This window comes from Parasteatoda tepidariorum, chromosome 9 (genome assembly GCF_982258835.1).
Source record: "Parasteatoda tepidariorum strain Cologne lab strain chromosome 9, Ptep-v5.0, whole genome shotgun sequence".
Classification (NCBI taxonomy): domain Eukaryota; kingdom Metazoa; phylum Arthropoda; class Arachnida; order Araneae; family Theridiidae; genus Parasteatoda; species Parasteatoda tepidariorum.
In genome coordinates, this window is record NC_141763.1 from 47,357,733 (window position 1) to 47,369,976 (window position 12,244).

At 28.0% G+C, this 12,244-nt stretch overlaps 1 protein-coding gene across 2 annotated transcripts in view; it reads right to left on the reverse strand.

The window, feature by feature from the left end:
• The window catches only part of zip (myosin heavy chain 10), a 120,924-nt gene that overhangs the window by 28,065 nt on the left and 80,615 nt on the right, over window positions 1-12,244 (reverse strand). For both annotated transcript variants that reach the window (XM_071187215.1, XM_071187214.1), the window contains 9 exons: window positions 9,804-9,968; window positions 8,059-8,173; window positions 6,470-6,651; window positions 6,247-6,368; window positions 3,172-3,241; window positions 2,917-3,077; window positions 2,262-2,370; window positions 1,550-1,681; window positions 563-783 (listed from right to left, as the gene is read on the reverse strand). In XM_071187215.1, coding sequence (XP_071043316.1) covers window positions 563-783; window positions 1,550-1,681; window positions 2,262-2,370; window positions 2,917-3,077; window positions 3,172-3,241; window positions 6,247-6,368; window positions 6,470-6,651; window positions 8,059-8,173; window positions 9,804-9,968 — 1,277 coding nt within the window. The remainder of the gene's footprint in view (window positions 1-562; window positions 784-1,549; window positions 1,682-2,261; window positions 2,371-2,916; window positions 3,078-3,171; window positions 3,242-6,246; window positions 6,369-6,469; window positions 6,652-8,058; window positions 8,174-9,803; window positions 9,969-12,244) is intronic.

Here is a 12,244-nt window from a genome sequence, read left to right on the forward strand (position 1 = left end):
CAAAAAATATTACATTAGGTGAATTTAGGCTTAAAACACTAAGATGGCAAAACAAATACAAATGATAGAAATTATCACAAAACAAATATGTATGATTTAAAATAGTATACTCCATTGAAGGATTATCAGACCTACTGTATTAACAGAAGTGAAAATAAGTGTTATGAACATAGTTCTTTCCCTTTCACAGTGTAAGCATCGGAAAAGAAATTAATGTTGGTAACATAGTAAAATCATATATATATATAAACTCTAGCTAAGTTTATTTTATCCAGAAAAATTTAATATTAGCATCCACAAAGAAGTTCATTTTTTTTCACAAAAACTGTAAATAAATTTACGTGTCTTTAGCACATTAAGGCTAATTTTTTTTTTAAAGCTTATTTATATTTTAAGTATTTCCATGCCTTTCCAAGCAAAATTTGACAATTTTCAGAATAAATATGTTGCTTCCAAAACAAAATAAGTGTAATAAGGGAACTTTTATAAGCAAGTAGTAAGATTTTATTCATAATTTTCTAAAATAAAAAGAAAGGAAACAGATAAAATAACCAATACTAACTGTTCTTCTAAATCTTGTATGTTTAACTGCAGCTTCTTTTTTTCAGTAGTCAAAGTTTGAGTCTTTTCTTCCTCTTCTTCAATTCGAGCTTCAAGGTCATGTAAAATTTCTTCCAGTTCAGTCTTTCTTGCAGCTAGTCTCACTCTCATTTCTTCAGCTTCAGCAGATAATTCTGTTTCGGCTTGAAGCTGCTCAGCTAGTGTGTTCTTCTCTTCTAGGACCTATAAGTATCAAAAACATGAGTTGTTTGCTGTACTGAATTAAACGTTAGATTTATAAACTTTTAGGTTGAATGCTTACAATTTGGAAAATAATAAAACTAGTTAAAATCAATAAAATGCATAATTTTAAGTCCACAATTTTGAATACTAAGCAATTTTGATAATGATTGGTAACATTCACAGTTAGTGTATTTTTACGTAATAATACGATTAGTAAACTTTTCAGATAAAAAATTCCAGCTCTCCAACTAGATGATAATGATAAGTGAGCTAATAACATATGTTATACTTTAAAGTCTGTACTTAGTTTTACATATAGAGATAAGAAGGGAATTTAATTTTTGTAAAAAAAAAATAAATTAGTAAATTAAAAAAGAAATAAATTTACTAATAAAATGAATTTTAAAAATTAATGATCCCCCAAAAAAGGAAACAATAAAAAAATAAATAAATAATTAAAAAAAATAAAATGCTAAAGCAAAAAAATTTTTTAAACTAGAAACAGTTCACAGAAAAATAATTTCATACATAATCAACCATCTGAGTAGTTAACTCTTTGCTCACAGTGTACCATTTGTTCCATTACATGTGGTCCACATGCTGTACCAGCTGCAAGCAGAAGCTTTATCTAGTTTGTCATGCTTAACACACATTTTGATCTTATTCAATAGAAATGAAAAAAGAGGAAAACTTCATAACATTAGATAGGGCTTAATGCTGGCTGAATAAAATTAATTGCAAATAAACTTGGAAAAGGAAGATTCACCTGTTGAAGCTTCTTTTCCACTTCTGTTGTTACTTGTTCGACTTTTTCCATTTTTTCCTTAACTTGTCTTAATTCATCTTCCTTTTCATTAAGTTTCTCTTCTTGCTTAGTAACTTGAAGTAATGGTTTGACCTAAAATTTATAAGTAAAACAATTAGTTAACTAATAAAAAAATAAGATTCTATTAATCTACTGTAACTATAGTATAAACAGAATTAATTAGTGCATCATTTTACAATTAAATATTAAACTGTTTTAATTTTTTTTAACTGAACTGATTACTTATTCTAGGTTGATTACTGATTACAGGCAAAAAACTGACTTTAAAAACTGATAAAAACTTATTCTGAATGGCATTAATATATGTTACGGGTTTCCTTGACTTAGACAACAATTACAATCTATACAACTCTAAAAAGAATATCTTCAATAAGTTTGTTTTGATACAGGAATGCCATTGTAATTCTTATGAAATAATTACAATGCCTAATATTGCTTCTTAAATCTCCTTTTGGTTTAGTTTCTACACAGACCTCTATTCCAACCCTTGGACTCATACCCTGATTAGTCTTCAATCATATGATAGATGGACTAAATGATTACTTCAACATTGTAAAATAAAGGTAAACTATATTTTTCATAAATATTGAAAAAAGTAAACCTAATCACAATAACTTTACATTTCAATAAAAGACAATTCATTATTACTCACTTTAGTATAAAGTCGCCACCAAGACCAATTTCTCAATTTAAGATAAGCAGAGCAATTTCTTTGGATGATTCTAATGGCACTAAGCTGCTGTAATCGTTTCTGATAATTCCTAAAAATGAAGTATAACAATTTGAAAACTTTTGTAGTACATAAAATAAGCAGTTAAAAAGTTTACAAATTTAAATGAAAATATTTGATATAAATAGTTTTTTCAAGAAACACTTTAAAAATTGAGATAGAGACTTAAATTATCACAAAACTTCAAACCTAGAATATTTTGTATTAACTTATTTACAACTTGTAAGTGATTGAAATATTAATGATTGTTGTTAGATAATATGCATACTTATAAAAAAAACTAATAACTTGCTTACGATTTAAATAAAAATAATTAAATGAAGATAGATAGTTTAAAGAAAAGAAATCATAGAAGTTCAGATAGAACTAAGAATGTATTTTAAACATAAAATCTAGAAATTTTAAAACCAACTTATTAACACTTAAATTTAAACCCTAAATAAGTTAACAAAATAAATTTAAAAAAAATTGGATTCTTAAACTGAATTAATTGACTTTTACAAGAGACATCAAGCAACAAACAAGAAGTTAGTTAGCATAGTTTTGAAGTTAATATATGTTTGTATGTTATTTATACCTTCTGGCAATTAGACCACGACAACAAGCTTGAAATTGAACAATCAAATCCGAAATTTTCATGTCTCTTTCTTCTTCCAAGTGGGCAAGAACTCCGGCTCTGAAGAATATTTTACTTTGACCTACACGGTACAAATTGGGATCTAAGTCCAAAGCTTGAATCTAAAAGAAATTATTCATTAAAAAGTTAGTGTAAGGCAAAAGGAGATCACATACAAGTAACATTTTTGCAATAAAAATTATAATTCTTACAAACCATTTTTTCGCATGCTAATTTTCCATCCATGAATCCTTTTGGTATGGCATTTGGAGTAAGCAATTCATATCTAAAATGAAACAAGATCTAAAGTTAAAATCACAGTAGGATCACTTTCATCCGAACTATTTGGGACCCAACCGTAATGCAAAAGTAGACATAACATATTTCATAAAACTTAAATACAATATTCAAGTTTCCTTCAATCCACTTATCAACATGTTTTTCACAGAGCAGCAAAACTCTAGTGGAAATGAAATTCTATAGATAAATATTCTCTCCTTAACAAATACATAAAAATTCTACCATTGAAAACTAAAGATAAAGTTTGGTACAATATCAGGGGTCTGTCCAGACATTTTGTGAAAGGTCCTGTTTTAGTAAAATTGTGAAAAAACTATTCACAATTTGTGACTTTAAAATAAGCGTTAAGTTACATTCTTTCAACCAGGGTCCTGCTTTTGTGAATTTTTGGAAATAGGGTCCTGTTATTTGGTATTTAGCCTATACTGCTCAACACATTATATTCATTTTGGACGAATAATGGAAACAAAAATCACTCACATTTTTAATAATTTCAATTGACATAAACACAACTTAGTAATGTATCACTTTTAATGTGTTATGCAGTAAGTAAACTTAAACAATTCTTAAATTTATAATATTTTAATTAAAAAATTGCCAGAAATTAATTTTTATTTACATAATATACTATTTACTAATTTTATGAATAAATATAAATTGATCAATTATTTATTGACCAAAAAAAATTATGAGCATTTTCTTAGAATTTAAACTTAGAGAAACTAAGTTTGTCTCGAAGAGTCTTTCTCCCCCCTCCCCTCCTGGAAGAGTTTATTCGATTAACAAAACAATAATGAAGATAAACAAACTAGTGAAGGGTCCGATTAAAAGATAAATTATTTTGTGAAGGGTCAGTTTTCATGAAAAGATATTTTGCGAACCCAAATTTCTTCTAAACAGACCCCTGAATATTTTGACTTAATAAAATAGTAATCAATATAAAGCTAAAAAAAGAACTTTGGAAACAGATTTTAGCTATAGCTAGCCATTTCATAAATTCCCTATTCCTGTTGTGATATGTTTTCTGATATTTAATTACTACTACTTTTTTTGTACTACTTTTGTACTTGTACTACTTTGCCATTTCAGTCACTCCCTAACACCTTTAATGCCAAAAAAAAAAAATGAAACTATTTTTCGTACAAATGACATTTTAAAATGACTTAAAACGTCAGGACTTTGTCTGCTTAATAGTTTAATGAAGCACACATTAAATATGTTCTGCTGTGAAAATTAGATAGCATAAAATATCAAATTTTTGCACACATGTTATTTTAATAAATGTTATGAGCTCCAGGGTGCGTAGTCAAATTTTTCAACAAAAAATAAGCACCTTTTAAACACTTTTCAAGCACTCGAAAGATACTTTTAAGAACTTTGAAAAATATCATAATTAGACAGGGTTGGCACGTTTTTGACAATTGATGGTTTCATCTGGTTTTATTTACAGCGACGAAGACGATGGCGCATCACAAATGATGAAATTAACGCTTATAGAGAGAAAAAATTTACAATGTTTAGTTGGTCACCATAATAAGCAAAAATTCGAGATTTTTTTTATTCTATTACAGAGGGCAAAAAATGAAGTCTGAAATTGAGGATCTCTTGCAAAATGCAGCAGGGTTGCACATGAGAGTCAAAAATCCTTACCACTGAATCCAGCTCAGTATACGCAAGTGCGAACCCGCAAGTATTTCATCAAACATGTAAAACAAATGGTTTTTCATACACTACAAACCGGCGGTACGCCAAAATAGATTGGGGTTGAATTAATTGTGAAAACGTTTAAAATCAACATGATAAAGAAAAATATCACATTTCAGAAAAGGAAAAATTAAGCACTTTTTAAAAACACCCATGGAAAACAACACCTTTAAGGGTTTTAAAAATGGAAAATAAGCACATTTAGGCACTTTTTAAAAATGCTAAGCACCCTGAAGCTCTTAGGTTATTCATGACTGATAGATGGAGTTCTGTTTATCGTCAGCCATAACGCTCTATTGCTAATAATGAAAATTGAAAAAAAAATTCGAAAGTCGCAATTTGTTAAAAATCAAGAGTATTTGTGATTAAATTTTTTAACATTTGAAAAGTTACTTATCTGCATCATTTGGTAGCATAAAAATATTCATTGATTTTAATATTCTTTAAAAAAATTATAATACTTTTTAAAACTTAATTTTTTGTACTTAAGATATTTGTTTATTTTAAAATCCAGGCTATTCTTTTCACCAAGATAGTAATATAAATCATTTCGGCAAAAGCCCATTGGGTGATAGGGCTGTCATGGAATTGAAGGCTTCACAACTTTGTGACCAAAGGCTGCTTCATTGTGATAATGTGATTCACATTGCTATCTGTACTCATCTGTCAATCTGGCAGTCATCAATGTGAAACTGAGTAGGCTTCAAGCCACCACTGAGAATCAAACCTCAATTCTTTTTAATGATGGTTCAGTGGCTAAAGACACTAAGATGGTATTGTAAAGTAAAAGTGAAGTTTAAGTCACACAGACTGTGGCTTCTTTATTTTCCAAGACAAAAAACTTAAAAACAGACACTTAAGACAGTTTTGAATTTTACCACTGTCAACCCTTTGAAATACAGTAGGGAACCAATTATCCGGAACAATCGGGACCATCGCCATTCCGGATAACTGATTTTTCTGGTTTTCTGAATCGCGACAAAAAGCCGTTTTTTTACTGTCAAATTCAACTAAAAAAATATATATTTGGAAATAATCTTAAAAAGAAGAAAAAACGATGAAGTAATACACTAATGATTGTTTCCAAAATGATGGTAAGGTAAACATCTTTCAAAAAAGAAAGAAAAATCTTGAAATCTTATGAGGTTTTAAAAAAAAAATGGCGGGAAAATTTATGGAATTTAGTTCCGGTTTTTTGGTTTTCCGGTTTTCTGATTTCCGGATAACGGGTTGTGTACTTTATAAATATTACTTTCAAGACAAGATATCAACAGATAAAAAATGCACCTTTGTCTAAATTCTTGGAATGGTATCCTGTTAGGGAAACCTTGACGGCAAATACGAATACCTTCCAAAACTCCATTACATCTCAACTGATCTAACACCAACAATGCTTCAATTTTGCCAGCCTAAAAATAAATGCTCAAATTATAAAACCAATTTCATCAGAAAAGTGCCATAAGTTCTAAAACTTCTATTGAAAGTGACAACAAAATTTCTTAATACTCACTTTCTTTTCATGATTTGGTATGATGCACCTCACAAAGTTGGGATTAGTATTACGTAGAGTAACCATCAGTTTAGAAAGTTGCTCCTTATAGAGTTGACTGACAGTTCTAAACATTCCTTTCCTAGTTCTGGCACCAAACGTAGTATCACCTAAAGTTGCTACTCCCATTCCAACAATATCAGCTGAAATAAAAAATAATCCAATTTAAAATGTTGGGTAACTAACTCGAATATTGCAGACAGTTTTTAAAAAGGATATCAAATTTAAAAACTTATATTTTACAGAAGTTTCTAAATGTATAATAGTTATTAATTATTATACAGTGTAATTAATTACGATACAGTTACATTTAACTATAATTACAATACTTAATAGCTAATACAGGATCCATAGACAAATCTCTCAACAAAAAATAAGCACCTTTAAAGTACTTTTTAAGCACTCAAAAAATAGTTTTAAGCACTATATACATTAACAAAATATAAAATAGTTTTCAAAGACTTTACATGATCATGATAAAATAACTAGTTTCTGACAAAGGATTCTCTTCCTGATTGTATTAGCCACGATGAAAAGATAGAGAATTTTCGGTTCAATTTCAGAGGGTGGAAAATGAAGTCTGAAATTGAGAATATTTTGCAAAATGCAGCAGAGTTGCATATGAGAGTGCAAGAATCTCACCGAACCCAGCTCAGTAGACGCAAATGCAGACTCCCAAGTATTTCATCAAACATGTAACATGAATGGGGTGCTATCATATGTTGCGGACCAATGGCACACCGAACTGGATTCGGGTTGAAGGATTTGCGGAAACGTTGAATAGAACAAAGTGAAAACCATGCTTTTGCATAATATGAAAATAGACACGGTGAAGGAAAAAATCTCATTTTCAAAAAGGAAAAATTAAGTACTTTGTAAAAACACCATGAAAAAAGCACCTTTAAAGGCTTTTAAAAAACGAAAATAAAAAATGAGTCCCCTTAAGCACATTTTAAAAATGCTACGCACCATGCAATAATAATAATGCAAATGTAATTAATTATTTTTAATTAATTAACTTTGAATTTTTATCACCCATATCAGATGTGCACTATTTCAATTTTCAACTCTGTAACCTCATATTTTTGAACACAACCCAAAGACAAAGTAACTCTGTGATCAAGCATTAAAATGAAGTCAAATCCTGGGAAGAAATTTTAAGTAAAAGCAATTTCTTTTGTTACATAGAGAAGGCAACCTTCCACTGTTAGCCAGATCACAAGAGGATTCTATGATTCACTAGAGGACCAACAATCTCTCTACTTCTGGGGATATTTTTCATCAGCACTGATAAGCCAACCCATAAATTAATTAGCAACTGTGTCAAGATTTAAATCTAGGTTACCCCATTGGGAGGGAAACACTTGATTCCCCACAGTCATCTTGTCAATAAATGGATATTTTTAAAAATGAATTAAAATTAATATTAAATTCCATAAATTATCTTTCTTAAGATTTAAACTTAAAAAATTCTTTTTTAGATTGATTATCAAAAGTATACGTCTTTATAAAAAATGCAAAAAGAAAATTACAAAAATAGTTAAGCATACCATCTTTCCATATTTGCACGACAAATGGATCTTGAGAAGCTTGTAATAAGGATACAACATTATCATTCAAAGGATCCATATTCTTCATTAACCACTGATTTGCAAGGTAATTCACCTGTATAAAAAGAAATAGAAAACAACTTGTACTCAAGACATTTTTTCATCTCTAAAACAAAGGGATAGTAATTAGAATTTTACAATTTGAATCATCTTTAAGAATATTATTTGCAAATTGATTCATGAAGACATAAACAGGGGTGATTGTGAGCCCAAGTCAAAACTCCGGAAAATTTCTTGAGTTAAAAAAAAAGTTTAAATTGAAAAATTAGAAGTATTTAAAATTTACAAATATGTCTTTCTTTCTCGAGTTCATGATTATAACAACTATTTACTGATAAAAAATTAATATTAATCATGAATATAAGCTTATAAAGTATCTCTCTGGCTCTTCCTTACAAACAAATAAAATAAACTGTGTTTTTAAGTTCCACCTTTGAAAATTTGATTTAAGGAAACTTCCGGATCACTGTTAGCGAAAATTCCTGAAATCCGGATTTTTTTTACGGAGCACAAACAGCCCTGCATAAAGAATTTATTTGCTCTTAGTAACAGAAAATAAATATTCATAAAAAAAAAGTCATTTACACACATTTTGATTTACGGTAAAATTTAAAAGCACATAAAAAGAATCCTAATATAAACCAGGGATGCAGGGGAGAGTCAAAAAAAAATTTGCTCAACTTATATCAAAATTAGGTCATATAGGTTAAAATCTTAATAAACAATAAATTTTGATAAACTTCTTTAAAATTTTCAAAAGAATTTTTTTTTTAAAAGAATTAAGTAATATTGCATACATTGTGACTATCATTACATTTATTAAATCATTTATTTTATAAACTTAATCATGTTGTAATAAAAATTTAATATTAAATGAAAATTCTTTTTTAGACATACAGAAAAAATAGAAATATGTAATTTGAAGTCAACTTTCACTTAGTAATTAAAATTCTTTTTCAGACATTTGTGAAAAATTTACCGAAAAATAATAAATTTGTTCAAAATTTTAAAAATATCTTGTCCTGTATTTTTTTAAATCACAAAACACATGTAAATGAATCTACAATTATTTGAAATTTTCAAGAATAAGAAAACTAAACTATTAGATATAATTCAACATTTTCATAACATACATTATAATTTTTTAAGATAATAAATTTATTTGCAGTAGAATATGCAGCTGTCATGTCAAATACAAATTTTTTTTTAAATAAACTATTCATTTCTTATTAATGTCTTTTTAAATAAATACATATTAAATTTCGTGTTTCTACACATTATAATTAATGTTATAAATGTGTGTAGCATAAATCTTAATCTATCTGAAATATAACTGAGGTAATTAAATATTTTATACAACAGAATAGAAAAGCATTTTCCTGGCACTAGAATGAACAAGTTGTTCATTTAAGCATGAATTATAAAAAACTCATTCCTATGTAAACAATTATTTGCATAGATCTTAATTTGTTAAAAAGAAAATTGATTCAATTAAAAATATTATGAAGAAAAAAAAAAGAATGACTAAGTTATTTAATGAAGAATAAAAAATATAAATAATTCAGATCCATTTATTATCATTCTAAAATAATTACTAGTGAAAAAAAATTTTTTTGAACTACAAAAATTTCAGGCCAATTTAGAAAAAAAAGTAACAGCTTTTAAAGGAAAAAAACCATACATACTTTTCCAGCATAATGAATGATGCTAAAATCACAGTTGCCTCGGAAATCAGACTTAACAAATTTAGGGTGCATGGCATGAGCACTTTCTAATTTATCAACAAAAGTTCTGTCAGTCGCTTTGGGGAACCAACACTCTTCATCAAGTAAAGCCAATATTCCCATAGGCTAAATATTATAAAAAAAAAGAAAGAAATATTACACACAGTAACAAATAAATATTTAAATCTAGTACAATCACAAAAAAATATCAAAAGCTTTCAACTTAGGTACACCATCCTATGAAAGAAATAGAATTCTTGAAAGTTCCATAGGAAACTGTATGTCATTTCTACTTATTTGATATCATACATGTGAATGTCAAGTATATGAATGTATCAATAGTTAAAAAGGTACAATTAATTCTATTACCAATATCTTATGTGGATAATCTGTGGTATATTTTCCAGCGGATATCTATAATCTGCAGTCGGATGACACTCACTGCTGTGTGCAATATATAAAGCATCTTGTTTAGTACAACAATCTATTTATATTTATGATGAAAATACCATAAATAGACAAATCCTTCCCATCAAGATAAACTAAGTCATGCGTGAGTGAATCTACATTATATATGTGAGTCAATGGGCTGAGGGAAACTGTCTAGCAGACACGCGATCATATTTACAGAACGGACATTCACGCTGGACCCGAAAGAGAACCAGATTGCAATTTTTTCGCATCCAGTGTGAATAGTCCCTTACACTATCATGGCTTAGGAAAGTAGACAGGATAATTTGTGACGTATGGTGCTGAGAACATAATTTTGAGATCATATTTACAGGACAGACATTCACGCTGGACCCGAAAGAGAACCAGATTGCAATTTTTTCGCATCCAGTGTGAATAGTCCCTTACACTATCATGGCTTAGCAGGGTTGGCAGGTTTTTGACATGTGACAGTTTAAACCATGGTTTAAACCGTCACGTCAAAAACCTCACTGTCAAAAATGTCAAAAACCTATATTCATATGTGAAATTTAATTAATACATAAAATTTATATATTTTTAAAAGGATAGTGTTTCTAAATATGTTCTAGAAAAAATAAATTTAAAATTTTGAAAAAACACTTATATTTTGAATAGTAACCAAAATCTTGTACTTTTGAAAACTCACATCTTTTGTAATATGTATTCATTTTCATGTGTTATTAAAACTCACATCTTTTGTAATATGTATTCATTTTCATGTGTTATTGAAAATCTGCAGTGATATTATTAAGAAATTTATTTATAACCAAATTTAGTGTATAGTATAGATTATACTAAAAATTAGACATTTTTAAAGATAAACATTAGCAGTTTTGTACATCAGACATCTTCTTTTAAAGAAAAATCTTTTTAATATTCTTTTAAATCTTCTTAATAATCTTTTTAACATAAGACAATACAAATTTAAGTGCTTTCTGTTAAATACACAGAGTAGTTAGTGTCGATTTACAGTATATTCAGCCTATTCATTTACTATGCTGAAAATTTAGTTTATCCAAATACTTGTGAATTTCATTTTGCTGAATACGATATAGTTTTGTTGAATATCTAAATATTCAGCTGTTGAATAATTACTTCTTGCTTTCAAGATATGCATTATTTGTATTCTTAATACAAGTGGAGAAAAAAAAATTAAGAGATAAAAATTGTTTTAAAATGATAAGTGTAATAATTATAAATAAATATAATAAACAATATGAATTATATTTATCATTATTCATAAATATAACTACTTTTAAATTCAAATTAACATACTGGATAATAAAGATATTCGGTATAACATTAAAAAAAAATTTTTATACACTTGTACCTTATATCAAGTTTGTATTTATACAACATAACTTGTAAGTTCCTTATAAATATTAGTTATATGTTCCTTATATGTCAAAAATGCATAGTAATAAACTTTTAATTTTCTTAAGTATCAAAAAGAAAAAAAAAATTTTTTTAAATATAAATATTTAAACAATTTTTGTGCAAAATTTTTCTGCACATGCATTTGAATATAAATTTCTGAGATTTTAAATCTGTTATTTTACCTTAATTTTAATTAAAAAATATTTTAAAACCTGCTGATTACCTATAGTATAATTAAATTTCAATATAATGCATGGCAACTGTTGGTAGTTTTGAAGTTTATATATTTTCCTGTCAAACTTCAGTTTTTGACATTTTTGACGGGTTTTTGACGGTTTAAACCAGTATTATACCCTTGTCATGTCAAAAACCACTTTTTGACGTCAAAAACTCAACCCTGTGGCTTAGGAAAGTAGACAGGATAATTTGTGACGTATGGTGCTGAGAACATAATTTTGAGATCATATTTACAGGACAGACATTCACGCTGGACCCGAAAGAGAACCAGATTGCAATTTTTTCGCATCCAGTGTGAATAGTCCCTTACACTATCA